An 18,666-nucleotide genomic window follows, 5' to 3' on the forward strand; every position below is an offset into this window, starting at 1 on the left:
CTCAAAAGGAAAATACATTAAAAACTTGTATATTATGTAACTTCAAACATAACCAAATGGAATTGAGCTTTTGTTTCATCCATTCTTATTTGTTTTCTTTTTGAAGGACACTTGTTTTAGAAAATGTTTTCTAAGTTTTTTTTTTTTTTATGGAACATCTCCAGGTAATTTAGTATTGCTAAACATAGATCCCGGTTTTACATGAAGTTGGTAATTGCCAAAACTTTTTGTTGAAGACCCTCCATCTCCAATATAATGCGCCCAAGTTTCACTTGTCCGTGATTCTTATGCAGACATTACCTGTATAGGCTGTTTGGTTGGAACAAGAAGGAATCATAAAGTAAAAGGATTGCTGGGAACAGAAACTTTGCTGTCATGCTTGTGGAAAAGCGAACAAAAAGGAGTTCCTATTTGAAGTTGATGCTTATCTCCAAATGAATGCCATAAAGAGCTTTTTGATGCTAATTTAACATTATTATTCTGGGAAGAGTTTTTCAGTGGTTGGATACTACTTTTATTTTAACCATTAAAATAATTTTGAATGGAGGATGGGAATTCATAAAGCCAACCCTAAATATTGGGATTAGGCTTCTAATGAAGATACAATGATGATGATATAAATACGGTCGAAGCTGTCTGGAAAATGTATCTTAGCTTTTCTTAAATATAGCTTGATAATGACTAGTCTTCTGTTATATATTTATTTTCTTCGTAATCTTGGAAACTCTTTCAAATTTGCATGGTTGGTGAGATGTAATTATCTTGCTTTTTTTAGTAGGTTTAGCTTATTCAATTATATTGTGGTATTATTGCTATAGCAATAACCATTTGAAAATCCATATGCATTCTTATGCAGATGTCAGAGCAATTTAATCAGGAACTTTCTCTCTCTGGTAAAATTCCTTCTGGCTTGTTCAATCATATGTTTGAGTTTTCAAATAGTTGGCAGAAAGATGCGGCAAATACCAAGGCTCTGGCATTTGATGGATGGTTTATAAACCTTTACACGGTTGCTCTTGCAAAATCTCACATTGAACTAAGAGATCATGTCAAAGAGTCTGTTCCATCATCGTGGGATCCTGCTGCTCTAGCAAGGTGACGATTATATTTAAACACTCAGTTAGAAATTTCTTAATACTATTCTAACAGAGAACGTCACATTTCATGTGCTTGTGGATACTTCCTGATAGTGCTAGCTTTTCCATTCCCTTCTTGCAGATTACATTGTCCAGCATTGCTAGTGAGAGACAGTAGATATATATAAATAACCCTATCAGCATAATCGTTATAATTTTAATTTCATCTAGTTGAATATAAATCACCAAAATAAATGGAATCATGCAATGAACTTCCACCCCTATATTCTTCATGTAATTGACGCCTGAAGGTGGTTATTTTAAGTTGTTAATGAAAACCTCACTCTCTTGCCAACTAAAACAACCATTCACCCCAAAAAGGAGTTGCCATCACCTCACTTGGAAGAAATTGTCGATCAACCACCTCCCCTGCACTTGGGTTTTAATTTTTTTTTTTGGTCATGTTATGTAATGCTTAAAATGTTGTAAACTTGATGTATAAAAATGGATTGAAATCAATGAAGAATGATATTTTGGCTGTGTTAAAAGATTCTCTAATTTTTGAATTTCTCTCATCCCACTTAGTGGTGGAAAAGTACTTAGGAGGTTTAGTGACTTCCAGGTTCATGAGAGGCTTAGTGAACGGCCATGAGTTGTTTTTATAATTTTATATTGTATTCCATCTCCAATCTCCCTCTCCCATCCATTCGTCTCATCTCCCTTTTCATATACAAGCAAAACTAAAGAAGATTGGTCTCTGTTTTGGGCCATCACCAAACCTTAGTGTGCTTTTCGTTGGACTTGCATGCATATGAGAACCTTACTTTCACCAGTATTTTAATCATCAAACCATACTCCACAAGTTGTTATCACTCCAAAAGGCCTTAGGCCGAGCCCTCATCATCATCCCTTTTTTACTTATAAATGTAAAAATAATATTAAACCATTACCTTGGTGCTCTCAGGCAACCAAGGTAACTCACCTTCTCATCACCTCCACAAGACCCCATACAGTCCATTATCTTCAAAGTTTATTCTCTTTGTTACACGTCCATTCTTCCTCCTTGACTAGAGCGAGTAAGGGTGAGAAGAGTTTCTCCCATTCTCTTATACTTCTTTCTCAGCGCCATACATTGTTGTTATATATAACTTGATGCTTTGACACTATTTGATCCAAAACTAGTTGGAGTCTTCGAAATTTGATTTGCCAACAAAACCACCAAACAAATTGGTGTGACTCAAAGATATGAAATTTTTTGTTTCTATGAGGTTTCCTCACATTTAGCTATCCACTCTTTCTTAGATGAGGCAGATGACTTCAAGTAGTTGGCTTACTTAGCAGTAGAAGGGGATGGTTACAAGTAGCGAAATGCCTTTCCAGTGGTTACCATTGGAACCATTCAGTTAGGACACAAAAGATCAGTTTGGAACAATCCATAAGGAACCGTTTGGCTTTGATCAAATCTCGTAATTCATTAGGCTGTGAGTACTCTGTTTTCCCATACATGTATCTGATCTCCCTTGTGCATCATTATTATAAGGGAAAAAAATGGCGTGTTGTGATGCCTTTATGTGCAAGAGTTAATCATATCTTCTGTCAGCCTCGTGAATGCAGTTACCAACTGTAAACCAGTGCTCCGGTGGCTTTACTAACTGTCTTCCAAAGAGAAGGCGGGTTTTCAAATCCCTTATAAAAAGGGGTTTTGTTGACCGTAAGCATACTCTTTGGGGGTAAAAATTACTGTATACGTTGAAGATCTAAGAATAGTGTAAGATATTAAGCAGAAGAAAATTAAAAAAGTATCGCAACATTCTTGTTAAAATGGTTTACGATAATGATAGATAATAAAGATACAGAATTTCATGCTTTTTGGTTTTGCTGCCACTTTCAGATGGGAGGCACAAGTGACATTGACTAATAATAATAATCAATAAGAACTACATGCATGGTTGGTGAGATGTAATTATCTTGCTTTTTTTAGTAGGTTTAGCTTATTCAATTATATTGTGGTATTATTATTGCTATAGTAATAACCATTTGAAAATTCATATGCATTCTTATGCAGATGTCAGAGCAATTTAATCAGGAACTTTCTCTCTCTGGTAAAATTCCTTCTGGCTTGTTCAATCATATGTTTGAGTTTTCAAATAGTTGGCAGAAAGATGCCGCAAATACCAAGGCTCTGGCATTTGATGGATGGTTTATAAACCTTTACACGGTTGCTCTTGCAAAATCTCACATTGAACTAAGAGATCATGTCAAAGAGTCTGTTCCATCATCATGGGATCCTGCTGCTTTAGCAAGGTGACGCTTATATTTAAATACTCAGTCAGAAACTTCTTAATACTATTCTAACAGAGAACGTCACATTTTCTGTGCTTGTGGATACTTCCTGATAGTGCTAGCTTTTCCATTCCCTTTTTGCAGATTACTTTGTCTATCATTGCTAGTGAGAGACAGAAGATAAATATAAATAACCCTATCAGCATAATCGTTTAACTGAATTATGATTTTTTCTTATTTTAAATCTCTGGCCACCAAAAATATTTTGTTTTTTATGATGTTATTGATTAATGAAGCCAAACATTTGACATGTGTTTTGACAAATAATAAGGTTTAGTTGATGACATGTTCCTGTTTTTAATCTCTTCATGTTATCTGTAATCACACCAACAGGCAATGCCGTGGTTCCAATGATATGAAAGGAGCTACGTTAGGGATTTTGATTGATCAGCAGTAGGTTGGTCAGTTGTAGATTACATTCGGTTTCTAATTTCTTGGATGTGTTTATCCAACCTGCTCATTATTAAGCTATTTATCTAGAGACCATAAATTGATTAAAAGGCTGCATGCTGTTCAATCAAAGAATTTGATCAAAATCTACCAAGCTAGACTTATTTCTAGTTTCCTTAATAGATTCAATCTCAAGGGAAGTTCTTGGGCTACATGATATATGGAGTTCTAGAATGATGATGGATGATGATAAGTGCTTCATCACATGCTAACAGAAGAGCTTTGCAGTTGCTTCTACTTATGATTTTTTTTTCTAGGAACAAACATACCTAAACCAATGTTATTAAAGGTGCTAGGTGCCCTCAAGGCGACATGTCTGCCTAATGCTTAAAACTTGACTCATTTGAGCAAGATGAGACGCTAAAAATATCACTAATTATGTACATAATATGATAATTATCATGATAAAATGTTAAAATGTAATAGACCAAACATACAGTTTCAAGTTTGTCATCTCAAACATTAAAACCACAATTTTCCAAATAGATTGTTTAAAATAAAATGTTAACATGGCCTAAATATTAATTTTCAAATTTAAACAAACAGATGAAAATTTATGTTATTAGCTTCCGAATCGTAAGGCTAATCTAATTGCCAACTATTTATTTCATTTCTTCAACGTAAGGCTAATCTAATTGCCATTACTATCTATTTCATATTCTTCATAATCATAACTCACACCCTCTTTCTCAGTAACATATTTTTTGACCTTATGATAAGTTTTTATGTAATTTAAAAAATAACAAAAAGAAGTTGCATCACAATAGCATTTATTTCTTATTCTTCATAACCCATACCTTTTTTCTCATTAACACATTTGTAGTCCTTATGATAAGGTTGTATGCAATTTAAAAAATAACAAAAAGAAGTTGCATCACAAAAGTGAGCGCCCAAGCACAGCATTTTACAGCAAGGCGTTCTCCTAGGCTGCGCCTTAGGACTCTTGCCTGGAGATGTTTGAGGCACTAAAGCTTTGTCTTACATCTCCTAAACATCTAGCTCAGTGTTTGACTTTCCTAATAACATAGTGTTAAACATATCAACAAATAACAAATAAATACTTGAAGCAATTCTTGGTCTTAGGAAGCTCTTAATGTGTTCTAGAATGATCAGATACTTGTCCAGATTCATATCCAGAATCTTCTCCATAAATGTAGTTAACTTGGAATTGATGTAGGAATCTCCTACATCAGAATTTGTATTTTAAGTGTAGTTTCCATCATGTATGATATATTCCATAAGTAATAGTAAATTATTATGACTGTTCTTTTGTTCTATTATTACAGGTTTATTGAAAAGTTTGGCACCCATATTATTGTTGGTGTGAAGATGGGAGGTAAAGATGTCATATACATAAGACAACAGCATTATTCGAACCTTCAACCTGTTGAAGTTCAGCGAAGATTAAAAGAAATGGCTGACAAAAGGTTTCTGGATGTGAACTTGCAATTTAGCATGTCAGAAGAGGCATTTGTGAAGGACAAGGTACTATTTCATGCTTGTCCATAGTTTTGGAATGAGTTTAATTTTCTTGAGGAAGTATTCTATATTTAGAGCTTATTGCACTGTTTGTTTTATTTTTGGAATATTTATATAGGCATTCCTATCTGTAGATGATATCACTGATAGGAAGGTCATTGCATTACAAGTTACCTTTAAGTATTTGTTCACCCAGATCTCAGTAATTCATTTGGGTAAGGCAACTCGAGTCGGATGCATGCGATGAATTCAATCGGTTTTCTATCTGATGTAGCTGGTTTCATATGGCAAGGACATTTACTTACAGGGTATGGCCTAAAATTATGGCAAATTCTTTGGCTAGCATTGTTGTTCCACCTGACGGGTTCTATGCTCACATGGTGCCTGTACCTGTGTTGTGTTGACAGGATTTTAGGAGTAATGTAAACAACCTTTTCTTGAGTTGAATGGTCTGAAAATTATTCAGAAGTTGAAAGTAATGACTCTTGTTTGAGACCTTACAGATAGTCAACCCTTGATGGACTGCTGCCTAGACTCATGCCTTCCAAAGCAAGATGAAAAATTTGAATTTTTTTTTTAGTAGATGCCCAATTTAGTTGGCCTTCTTGTAAGTATTTCGGGCAACTTCTACTCTCTCTCTCTCTCTCTCTCTCTCTCTCTCTCTCTTCAACCCCCCACAAACAACAGTCTTTTTTTCTAACCCCCATCTCTATGCATGATTGCATATGTTAATAATATTCTCTTCCCTATATATATCATTGTTCTTTTCTTTTTTATTTGGTTTGATCTTTAGTAATTCCATAACTCTAATCTAATGAGCTAGTGTTTTCAACATCTTTAGCTTGGTAAGCATAGGTTTCATCGCCCCTAGAGGAAAATGATTCACAAATCGAGAAAAAGCCAAGGTTTGACCAATAGGTGTCCCCTAGTAAGGAAATGCAAACAAAAATATTTTACTATTGAGCATTTTCGTAAATGAATGAAAGCTTCGATCTGATAGTGAAAACTATGCTAGTTTGATTATGGCATTCTCCCTTCAACTTAGAGGTTGCAAGATTCCAAATTGGGCTCAAGGACCTTTTCATGTTCATTGTTTACCTTCGACTGCTGCTTCTGAACTTGTGCATAACCACAATGTTGCTCTTCATTATAACATCCATACTCTTCTCCTCAAAGATTGAAGGAGACCGTCTGCTTCACTGACGAATACTTGTAAAAGTGCAGTTTTTGCATTCTTTTCTGAGGTCATGAAGGAGTTCCCCCCTAGTTTGATATTATTAAATTGGAGATTTTCAAAAACAATTGATCTCACCCATCTAGACATTGCATTCAATGCCACCATGTCCCTCCATATAGTCTCAAATGCCATTTTATGCAGGGTTCTAATAATTTCCTTCAATGATAATGCTCTATAGTGGTTTGATGAATTGCCTTTTAATAATATCAACTCCTTTTACGAGCTTTTTCTGCCAGCTCGTCTCCTAGTTTACGAGTTCCCAACCTCAAATAAAGAGCTTATAAAGCCTATTTTATCTAATATAAGGTGGATAATGAGTCTTAAAAGAAAATTTCTCACAAGAATAAATAAGCTCAAACATGAGCAAACGCATACTCAGCTCAGCTCGGTTTGTTTGCAGACCTAATAACATGACTCTTACTAGGACAATGAAAAATATTATTCATGTAGTCAACCCCACATATAAGGATAAAGCTTATTGTTGTTGTTATATGAAAGCATAGCATGCATCATATTACTTGCAATGGAAATTCCTACCCCCAAGTCATTCTACATGAAATTGTTTGTATTTCAAAATTGTCGATGTTGTTTGATACTCTTTTTGAAAGACATATACTTCTTATTTCAATAACCCAAATAATAAATGTTGCAGAGATGATCTGTACTGATCAATCATTCTACCATCGACATTAAACGTTTCTTTTGAGGATATAGATGTTATTGGAATTGAAAGAATATCACAGACCATCCTAGTTAGGATATGATATTTTAGGTTGTTTGCCTTCCACCATTCCAAACAAGTGAACTGCCTCAATGAAAACCCCATTGTCCAAGTACACATGATGTGAACCAAATGAAATGAAAACCACTAGGAGTTACTTCAAGAAGTTAGAAAGAGAAAAGATTAAAGTTTTGCTCCTTTAAATTTAAAGCTTGCACATAAAAAAAAAAGAGTTAGGAATTTGAAAAATTTAACTTTCTTAGGTCCAAAGAGTTGCAATTGAAATTAACCGAAACAATTCATTCAAAGTTCTAAGAGATTTAAATGCAAAGTACAGTTAACAAAAATCCAACGCTTAACAACGAGAATTTCACCTTGAGGGCCGTTCACTCAAGTATTAGTAAGCTTTAGCGGAGAAAGAAGATCCAAATGATGACGGATATCACCACTAGAGAGAAGGCGCCGAAGAACTTCGTTGGTGGAGAGGTAGCCGGTGGGGAAGGATGTAGTGGGCGGCTTGCGAGGCTCCAGTCGTAGTTTGAGAATCGTCGGTCGATGATGCTCACTAGAATCGGGACGACTCGCTCCAAGTATTCGTCAACTGTGGCGTCGTCTTCAAATCCTACGTCAAAGCACGGAGATCGGAAGATATTGATGCGCTTCCGTCGGCGTCAAATACTAATCCCCACTCAAACTCGGGATCCGCCATTCAACATTGAATTGGAGAGGGGAAGGCGTCGTCGGCTCCTTTCCGTGGCTTCTCAACTCATGGGAGAAGCAAGAGGGCGGCGGGATTTCCCGGGGAAGGAGGTGAGGCCGGCGGGTGCAAGGAAGGAGGAGCGTGGTTTTGGGAAGAAGTTAGGTTTAGGAGGAGGGAGGAAGGGGGTTACACAAATCTGAAATTAATTTCAGAATTTGAGTAAATTGGAGGGAAGAAAATTTGAAATTGATTTCAAATTATTAAGGGGATTAAGGGGCACTTAATGGGCATTAATGTGGCCCATTAAAGAGGAGGCCGGCGGCTTAATAGAGAGAGGGAGCATGTGAATTCAAAAACCTGAAATTTGACTCGGAGTTTTGAACAAAATTGGAGGGGGGTTAATTTGAAATTGATTTCAAATTAATGGGATAATTAATGCATTAATTGGTGGCATGAGTAAGGGCCCATCCATGGTGGCCGGCGGCTTCATGGGGGAGGGATTTTGTGTGGGGAGCAAGTGATTGGTTTCCAAATTGGCTCATGACGTTTAGGAAGGATTAAAATGAAATCCTTTGAATTTGAATTTCGTTATGAAAGCGGATTTAAAACTTTTCTAATTTGGAAGTTCCAAATTTGGAAAGTTTTCGAAATTCAAATCTTGAATTTTCGAAATTGGGAGTTGTAGGGAATGGGGAAAGAGGATGCCAGTGATGAGAAGGTTTACCGGCGGCAAGGGGAGGGTGGGGTGGCCGACGGCTTAGAGTAGCCTAGGGCCGGTGGGTTTGGGGAGAAAGAAGAAGAGTGGGATGAAGGGGATAAACCACGAGCCACAGACTCTTCCAATGACTGGTGGGTGTTGCTTTTGGCCCTCACCTTGGGCTTTCTCTCTCACTTCTCTCTAGCTCTCATGCAAGAAGAGTAAGAAGAAACAAAATCAAATTTTCATTTAATAATTCATTAAGCTCAAAATAATACATGAGACCACTATATATAGGTCTCAACTCATACAATGAGAAAATACGAAATTGTCCTCTGGGCTACAATAACAAAGTAACTCCCCACAGGGGTAAAAATGGAAAGACTGCAAATAACATAAGATAATAATAAAATACATCATGACATCTAATATCAAAAGTAGAGGTGCTGAATCGTGGCCGTCGATCTGCGGTTTCGACGGCAATAAACATGTCGGTAGCGTCTGTCGATGTCCTCATCAACACATCTAGCTCAGACTTCACCGTGTGATTGGTGTAATCTGTTCTAATGTAAGTTTCATATTTCTTCTACCCATATATTGGCTTTCCTCTTTCCCTAGAAGAAATAAGGAAACTAGTAGATTCTCCTGCTTCACTTGGAACCTTCTCAGTATTTTTGCTTCTCTAATCTTCTACATATTCATTGTACAGTTCATATAAGCTATTGTGCATGTTATTGATGTGCATCTAAGTTATATCTTCAGTGTATTATATGTGAAGTGTATCATCTTCATTTTGTTTCTTGGATCCAGAATGACTCCTAATGAGATTATGTTACAATCACCCTAATATTTGTCAAACTTTTCTTTCATTTTCATTGCCATTCCTCTAATATGTGCATGTCCACTCAAACAGCTGTCATCTAACATTTCTTTAACCCCCACAGTTCATACATGAATAAGTTAGAGGTGGGGTACTTAGAACCTACAAAATTTAACCAAATACATATTTAATATCTTCTGAACTTAGGTTTAAATAAAAGGCAGTGAACAAAAACTTGAATTACATACCTGAAATCAATTATGTAGCTGGATTAAAAACCTCAAGGAACATACATCCTTCATCTTTCTCCATTCGTCCTCACTTGGGTAAGATGTATGGGAAGAGTCACTATCTTGAAATTTAAGGAATACCTGTCTAAATTCTAACGCAGTTGACAACATTTAATATGTTGCATTTTTATGCGCTGCTGTGAAGCAGTGACATATTTCACACTCTCCCTAACCATGTTGATGGTATCTTTTATCTCCAGAATCTCATCTTGAACCAACAGATTTAATATATGTGCACAAGAACGCACATGAAATATCCTGCCACTAAGAGGAAGCCTTTTGTGAAACTCAAGGCTGGTATTCAACATGTTAACTACTGTTGTAGTGTACGCTGCATTGTCCATAGTAATGGTAGTGACTTTATTCTCAATCCACCAATCCTTCAAGCATTTGTACAATACATCATGTATATTGGTGGCCTTATGAGGTGAAGGTATATCAACAGAATTCAGAATTCTCTTTTGGAGATTCCAATCCGCATCAATGAAGTGGCATGTCAACACCACGTAGTGAATGTCCTGACCAGACTTCCATAACTCAGTTGTCACACTTACTCTACTAATTGTATCTACTGAAATTTTCAAACTTTTCTTTCCTATCTCATGACTTGTTATGCAGTCACTTCTCAATGTTTCTCTTTAAATTTTCTCATAACGTGGGCAAGCAGCTTTCATCGTTGTGTTGAACATCTCACATTCAACAAAATTAAATGGTAATTCATGCACCATTACCATGTGTGAGATCAACTCACATATCATTCCTTGATCATATTTCCAATTGACAGCACTATTACTTCCATGATCAAAATTATTTGATGGTAGTGATGGTTTCATAGAGACATTTAGTTGTCCTCCTTTAGAAGACATAACTCTTCGTCCACAGTGAACTGAGTGACGTTGATATTTTTTTGAGCTTAACTTTACAATGATTACATTGCACCTTTTTTCTACCATCACTTGGTTTTACTACAGTAAATTCTTGCCATATTGAAGATGTCTTCTTTCTTAGTTTTTTGCAAAGTGATTTTCATTTTGATCATCTTCAGCTATTACTTTTGGATGTGACAGTTTACACTAAATTAACTATCATGCATTGGTAGTTGTGGAAGATTGGGCATCGGCTCTATAGAATTAAGCTGTTGAGGTAAATTTTTTGACATGCCTTTTAAAAAAACGTATTAGATAAACGTCATTCTATCAATGTGAAGCTTGAATGTTTCATGTATGTAGTAGCAAGGAACAAGTAACAATAAAAAATAACCTAAAATTATTTAATGAGAAGGGTCATCTTAGATTTTACATTCTTTTAAAAAAAACCAACAGTGAAAAATACTTGCAAAAACATCTCTTTCAATCTCTCTTTGAAATAATTTAATATCCTAAAATTATTGCGTATAAAATGACTATATCTCAAAAACCTACAATCTTAAACTATTCATATTTAAAATTAGTGCATGGACAAACTGATCAACACATATAAGCATAATTAAGAAAAAATTCAAAATATCTCAAAATTCATTCAATCTATAACATTAAAAAAAATGAATCGAGCGCTATGAACTAAATAAATTTGAATGAACGCCAGTTGAAGATTGGCATATTGAACATAACAAAAAGCAAAAAAAAATTCAAACCTTGTATTCCAGTGAATTAAGACCCTTGCAGACAAAATAAAAAAGAGTTATAATAAGTGAAACAGTTTGAATACCTGCAAATACTATGCTACTCCACAGCCAAGTGACTGAAGTGAGTTTAAAGGATCGGAAACTAAAAAAAGTTATGCTACTTCATGGGTATTTCTCCAAATAAAATATACATACAAGTAGGAAATAAACGAGCCTATAAACGCACTTCAAATGAGCCCTATTTGGCCATCAGCAACCAAATAAGGAAGACAATTTCAAACTTAAAACGAGTGAAAACAAAGCCAACAATTTCTAAAACATATATTTTATCAACAAGCAACCAAATGAGCTATAATCGTGAAAGAAAACTGGCTCGTGCATGTACAATTCGACTTGGGAGGAGGGTTATCAGGCTGTGGTTAATTTAGTTTTAGTAAGCCAGTTACCGAAAACATATTACTTGTCTTAATATTCATTCACGGGGATAGAGAAAAAATTGAAACCCATAAAACAACTAAAAGCGTTATTGCTATTTTTTATAATTTTAAAACATGCTTTTGTGAATAACTTACCTTATTAAGTAAAGATGTTATTTCTGTTGAATAGATTTAACATCTAATTAAACGTTCCATAAGTTTGAATAGAAAATAAGGATTCATAAAGCTACCTCAATAGTTTGGATAATGCCATTGTAGATTATGATGATAGCAAATTTTATTAAAATTTCTAGTAAATTATATAAATGAATGGTCCAGATTATCTTTTTAATATGCAGGGTTGGACATATCCTTAGTTGGAATAACAAAATTCTTTTTAATAGAAATATAGATCACAGTTTCATTGACCAAATTTGGCAAAAGTAACACTTTCTTTACTCAGTTTTGTTTTTGTACCACTTTTGATATATGAACTGGTCAATTGGCTCAATGCGGCTATCCATTCAATATTCAAAATTCATAATTGTCATATAAATATATTATAAATAAGCATACTTAATCCTGTCATGAATATTTATTTGTTTTTTAAGTTTGAGTAAACTAGGACAATTCCGTTAGAACCAAAAACATGAGCAAACCAACTTTAACATTTTGAATGTTGGTCCCCATCAGAATGCACGACATTCAAAGGTTAGGATGCAGAAACATATTAGCTAGTTTTCAAAACCTGTCCCATTTCATATGTCGCAAACAAAGAGTGCTCTAATCCATTAATCACAGCTTATTTTACTGTATCTGCTGTACTGAAGAATGCAACCTAAAATGCATCTGCTTAAGTTATCTATTCGACCGAGTAATGCAATGGAAAATACACTTGTGATGAGCTAAATATGCAGCAGCATGCCCTTTTCAATATCTGGGAGAATTATGCAAAATAAAAAAAAGGTAGGGTTACAACTGCAGTTGTGTAGTTTTAAGAGGAGTAATGATGTTCTTAACCTTGCATCGTGATGGGCATGACAAAATAGAATGCTTAGGTCGAATGGGGAATGGAGGGACTAATATATGCTAATACTTTTTGAAGAGTGAACAATTATGTGGTTTTGGAGTTGCGCATTGGCCAATGGAGTTTGCCGCCATCAAGTGCATGAACTGGATGTATTTGCTTGATTTAGTCTGATGAAGAGATGGAAGTATTGTACAATAGTAAGCCTGTTCTGGCTTCCTACTAAATATCTTCCTAGACTTTTTTATTCTTTTTTAATCTTTTCACTGTACAACAGTAAGCCTGTTTATGCTTTTAGCCCCTGCTCATATGTCCCAGGTTTCTCTGCATTGCTATTTTGTTTATTATGAGAACATGGCTGCTGATCGACTACTCCAGATGTAGCTGAGAATAGTTAAAACTTAAAAAGCAGTTCTGCAACTTCTGTTCCTACTGTGAGAATTATTTTGTTTAAAGAGCCCAAGGCCCTTGCTAGTTTTATGATAAAGTATGGTGCATCTGCGTTCCTTTTTACATTCTTTTTTTTTTTGAACTTGTGACTCAAAAAATATGCTAAAACTGAAGTGGTGAATTTGAGTATTGGATAGCTTGGCTTCTCATTGGGATCAAGGCTCATCAAGGATGCGTGTTTTTTTTTCCTCTTTTTATACTTATCTTCCAATTGATTTGCAATATTTATTGTTTCAGCTTCATGTCTAATATGTAGAGTTATTAGATGTTCAGTATAGTTAAGCCATGCAATAATGCGTATTATAACCCTGTCTAACGTCACTTGGAAGTTGTATTTGAATCATAATTTACTGGCACATTAATTTACAAATGAATTTACTGCAGTTTGAAGCTAAAGAACAACGACTAAGATTTGCAGGCTCCAGTCCGTCGAGTTCTTATGCAACAAAGGAGGTACTATATTATTCAGTAAAGCATGATCTTACTGATCTTTGGTTAGAAGGCTATCTTGCAAGTTGATATGCCTGAATCTTTGTTTCAGGACATCATGAGAATCTTTAAGAGGAGAGGTGGGAATGATAATAAGGACTTACCACATTATGAATGGTTGAACACTGTTCAGTACGAACCAGATGTTATATCAATGTCATTTATTCCAATAACTTCTCTCTTGAATGGAGTTCCTGGCAGTGGTTTCTTAAGCCATGCCATCAATCTATACTTGCGCTGTAAGTATGAAATTGCACTTTCCTTTTACTGCAGTGCTGATATTTTTCACATTTTCTTTAAGATTTTATTTTTGCTCATTGTTTATTGGTGCTGTAGGAAATTGAAAATGTTATTGACAATTTAAGATACTTTATCTTCTATCATAAAAAATCGGTATGTTTCGTGTATGTTTTTCCCTAAAAAGAAACAGATGAAGAAGTTATTCTGCTTGAAGCCTCCTGCATCACAAGAAACACCATGCAATTCATTGAAGAGTTAAACTAGCTGATTGCATAGGCTTTATATTTGCGTGCAAAATAAGGGATAGTAGTGATATTTGGTATGAAGTTTTTTATGAGTATATAAAAAATAGGAACTTTTGAGAAAATGATTATAATAAATGAAATTACAAAAAAGAAAAAAAAAAGAAAAACAAATGCTAGAGCATTTTCATAATTTTATCATTTATGGAAGAATATTGAAGTGAAGTGAATGTGAAAGTAATAAAAACTTATGGCATATTACATGAAGCATTTTCTTCAATTCAAATAAGTTTGCAAAAACATCAAGAAAATTTGAATGCAACGGTTGAAATCTGAGAAAGAAAAGTACATTTAGTGTCAGCCTAGTGTTAAAAAATGTTGATACTACCAAGTTGTCCAGGATGAGGATTGAAATAAAGAAATTTAGCAATATATGTATCATAAGCTCAATTACATGAAATTATCCAACTATGATGGGAGAAAATGCTAAATGCTATTTAAGTGTGACTAAATGCCACTTACAAGGAAAAATGAAATCATAAAAAATTTTGAACTTGTAGATAATAGCAATAACAGATAGTGTTGGAGATCATTTCGATGGAGACGATTACAATTATGAAATGTCAATCAATGCCTAAAAAGTTAAAATAACATAAAAAAGGGAATCGTTTCTAAAATTTTTAGAAGGAATATGAACATAAAATTAAAGTTAAACAGAAAATGCAAGTGTTATTTTTCTCAGGAGTACTTCTGTAGAATTTAGCGAAATAAACAAGCATATATATATATATACACACGCACACACACAGTAGAAGCATGTAGAGATACTCGCTTCATGTAATATGTTAAGAAATATTAAAAAAGTAAATAATATAATCATGTTAATAAAATTTGTGCCACATGTCAATTTTCTTTTGTTGCATTTATTTATCTAAAAAAATTGAGTTGAACTCCATGAGAAAAAGTCTAGAAAAATCATTGTCCTACACTCTGCCCCTCCTAAAATGTCATCTGGAATGACCACTTCAATCAGCATCGCCACTTTGTCTGCTGAATCCAATTCCATGTTGAGGAAAATGTTGTTTTCGATGTCTAGCTTTTGGACACTGCCTCTATGCCAGTTGCTTGCATCATTGTCAATGATATCGATTACCAATGGTTACTCATCTTTGGATCTAATGGGAAGCTCCTGAAGCCAGAGAGCGCTTTACTTGCCTTAATTAAGCTATGATATATATATGTATGTATATGACAATCCTATCTAAAATCTAAAGATAAAAAAAATTGGCTGAGAATGGGCTTTCTCCTATTGGGCGCGCGCGCGCGCGCACACACACACATATATATATATATATATATATATATGTGTTTGTGTGTGTTTCATATCCTTAATTCTTTTCATGCTTTTGTTATATAAATTAACTCATTTTCTCTCTTTAAAAAATGTAATATAATTACAATTATTATAATTAGTATTTATTGATTTATAATCATCATTTCAAAATTGTTTATTAATTATATAAGAAGTTATTTTTAATATTATTTAATTACACATGCACCAAGTGCAATCTAATAGGATTTAAAATGTTAATAAGAAAAGGAAAAGAATAAAAATAATAAGGGGTTGTTTGGTTGGAAGAAAGAGAATGCATTGCATTCCTAATACATAGGTTTTGAACTTTTGGGTGTTTGGTCGAATGAAAAACAAATCCAAGGTAAAGTAATGCAATGTATTTCATTCTAGTTCATTTTTGAGGTAAAGCGTTCTTGCCCAATTTGGGTAAGAACGCTTTATACCACTCGCTCCTTGCTTGACCAGCACCTACGACCACCGTGTCTACTCCTACTGCTTCCCACCGCAGTTCTATAAGCATCCCAATTTATTATTTTGGTTGGAATTGTCTCCTATAATTTTTTTTCTTACCACTTGTTTTATACATGATACCGCAACAACAACAACAACATCAAGCCTTTGTCCCACTACGTGGGGTCGGCTACATGAATCATTTTTCTCCATTGTATATGTTAAAATTCAAATTCTCGTTTAAATATAATAATGAAAGATCATTTTTAATATTTTCTAACAAAGTATTTTTAGGTCTACCTCTACCTTTCTTAACATAAGTCAAATATAATATCTCTACTTTCCTTAATCGAGTCACGGAAGGCCGCCGTTTTATGTAATCAAACCATCGAAGACGACTCTCTCTAATCTTATCTTCCACCGGAGCTACTTCAACCTTTTCATGTATATGCTCATTTCGTATCCTATCTCTAAGAGTAAAGCCACTCATCCACCTAAGCATCCTCATCTCTGAACACTTAGCATTATGATTATCTTTCAATGGACAACATTCGGCACCATAAAGCATTGCAGGTCTCACCACCATCGTATAGAATTTTCCCTTAAGTTTGAGGGGGACTTTTCTATCACACAACAAGCCCGATGCATTCCTCCACTTCAACCATCCAACTTGAATTCTGCTGATAATATTCCCATCTATTTCACCATTACTCTGAACAATAGATTCAAGATATGTAAAACGTGTACTCTTATTAATGACTTGATCGCCCTAAGTCACAATCCCCTCACTTGGTCTATTACTACTAAAATTACACTCCATATATTTAGTTTTAGATATACTCAAGCGAAAACCTTTAGACTCTAAAGTCGACCTCTATAATTCAGCTTTACCTTCAACTCCCTCTTTAGTCTTGTCATCAAGAAGAATATCCTCAGCAAAAAGCATACATCAATTTATATCCTCTTGCAAATGTCTAGTGCGAAAATCCATGATTAAAGCAAAAAGATACGGGCTTAAGGCTGATCCTTGATGTAAACCAACCAACAACCACAACAACAACAACATCAAGCCTTTGTCCCACTACGAGGGGTTGGCTACATGAATCCTTTTTCACCATTGTGTCTTGTTAAAAGTCAAATTCTCATTTAAATCTAATAAAGAAAGATCATTTCTGATATTTTCTAACCAACTCTTATTAGGTCTACCTCTATCTTTCTTAGCATAAGTCAAATCTAATACCTCAATTTTTCTAACCAGGTCATCAGAAGGCCTCTGTTTTATGTGACCAAACCATCTAAGGCGACTCTTGTTAATCTTATCTTCCACTGGAGCTACTCCAACCTTTTCACGTATATGCTCATTTCGTACCATATATCTAAGGGTAAATCCACTCATCCACCTAAGCATCCTCATCTCTGTAACACTTAGCTTAGTATTATGCTTCTCTTTTAATGGCCAACATTCGGCACCATAAAGTATTGCAGATCTCACCACCATCTTATAAAAATTTTCCTTAAGTTTGAGGGGGACTTTTCTATCGCACAACAAGCCCGATGCATTCCTCCACTTCAACCATCCAATTTGAATTCTATTGATAATATTCCCATCTATTTCACCATCACTTGGAACAATAGATCCAAGATATCTAAAACGTGTACTCTTATTAATGACTTGATCGCCCAAAGTCACAATCCCCTCACTTGATGTAATCCAACCGAAATAGGCAAATACTTGGTCAAACCATCTTGTGTTTGAACACAAGTAATAACTCCTACATACATATCTTTAATGATTTGAATATAAGTGTTATTAACTCCTTTCTTTTCAAGAACTCTCCAGAGCACTTCTCTTGGAACTTTATCATATGCATTCTCTAAATCAATAAATGTCATATATAGTTCCTCATTCTCTCTATATTTCTCCATCAAACCTCTCAATAAATGTATGACTTCCATAATAGACCTACCCAGCATGAATCCAAACTAATTTTGAGAAACATTAGTATCACGCCGCAACCTACGCTCCATAACTCGCTTCCATAGTTTTAAAGTATGACACATTAACTTAATTCCTCCATAATTCGCACAATCTTGTGCATCACTTTTATTCTTAAAAATAAGAATTAACTCGGTCATTTTTCACTATTCTGGCATTTTTTAGTCTTCCAAATAGTATTAAAAAGTTTAGTAAGCTTAGAAATTCCTTCATCTCCTAAGCATTTCCGCACCTCTATTATAATATCATTAGGTCCAACACTTTTTCCACACTTTATTTTCTTTAAAGCTTCTCTAACTTCAGTTTTACTAATATGCCGATAAAAACAGAAGTCTTTATCTTCATTTAAGGTGCTAAGATTACTAAAGTCAATCGTATTTTCACATTCTTCATTAAAAAGCTTAGCAATATATCTCATCCACCTTTGTTGAATATAATCTTCTAAGAAAAATATTTTTTTATCTTCATCCATAATACACTTCACTTGAACTAAATCCTTACTACTCATATTTTTTTGTTTGGCTAACTCTATATATATATATATATATATATATATATATATATA

General features: G+C 34.6%; 1 protein-coding gene across 1 annotated transcript in view; it reads left to right on the forward strand.

Moving 5' to 3' along the window:
- Positions 1-856: 856 nt before the first annotated feature.
- Positions 857-18,666, forward strand: part of LOC110115574 (MACPF domain-containing protein At4g24290) — a gene marked incomplete at its 5' end in the record, with an annotated part of 22,730 nt that continues 4,920 nt past the window's right edge. Inside the window, 4 exon segments of the mRNA XM_020848838.2 lie at positions 857-1,095; positions 5,156-5,354; positions 13,715-13,783; positions 13,872-14,058. Of these exon segments, the coding sequence (XP_020704497.1) occupies positions 857-1,095; positions 5,156-5,354; positions 13,715-13,783; positions 13,872-14,058 (694 nt within the window).

This window comes from Dendrobium catenatum, unplaced genomic scaffold, assembly GCF_001605985.2.
Source record: "Dendrobium catenatum unplaced genomic scaffold, ASM160598v2 fragScaff_scaffold_211, whole genome shotgun sequence".
Taxonomy (NCBI): Eukaryota; Viridiplantae; Streptophyta; class Magnoliopsida; order Asparagales; family Orchidaceae; genus Dendrobium; species Dendrobium catenatum.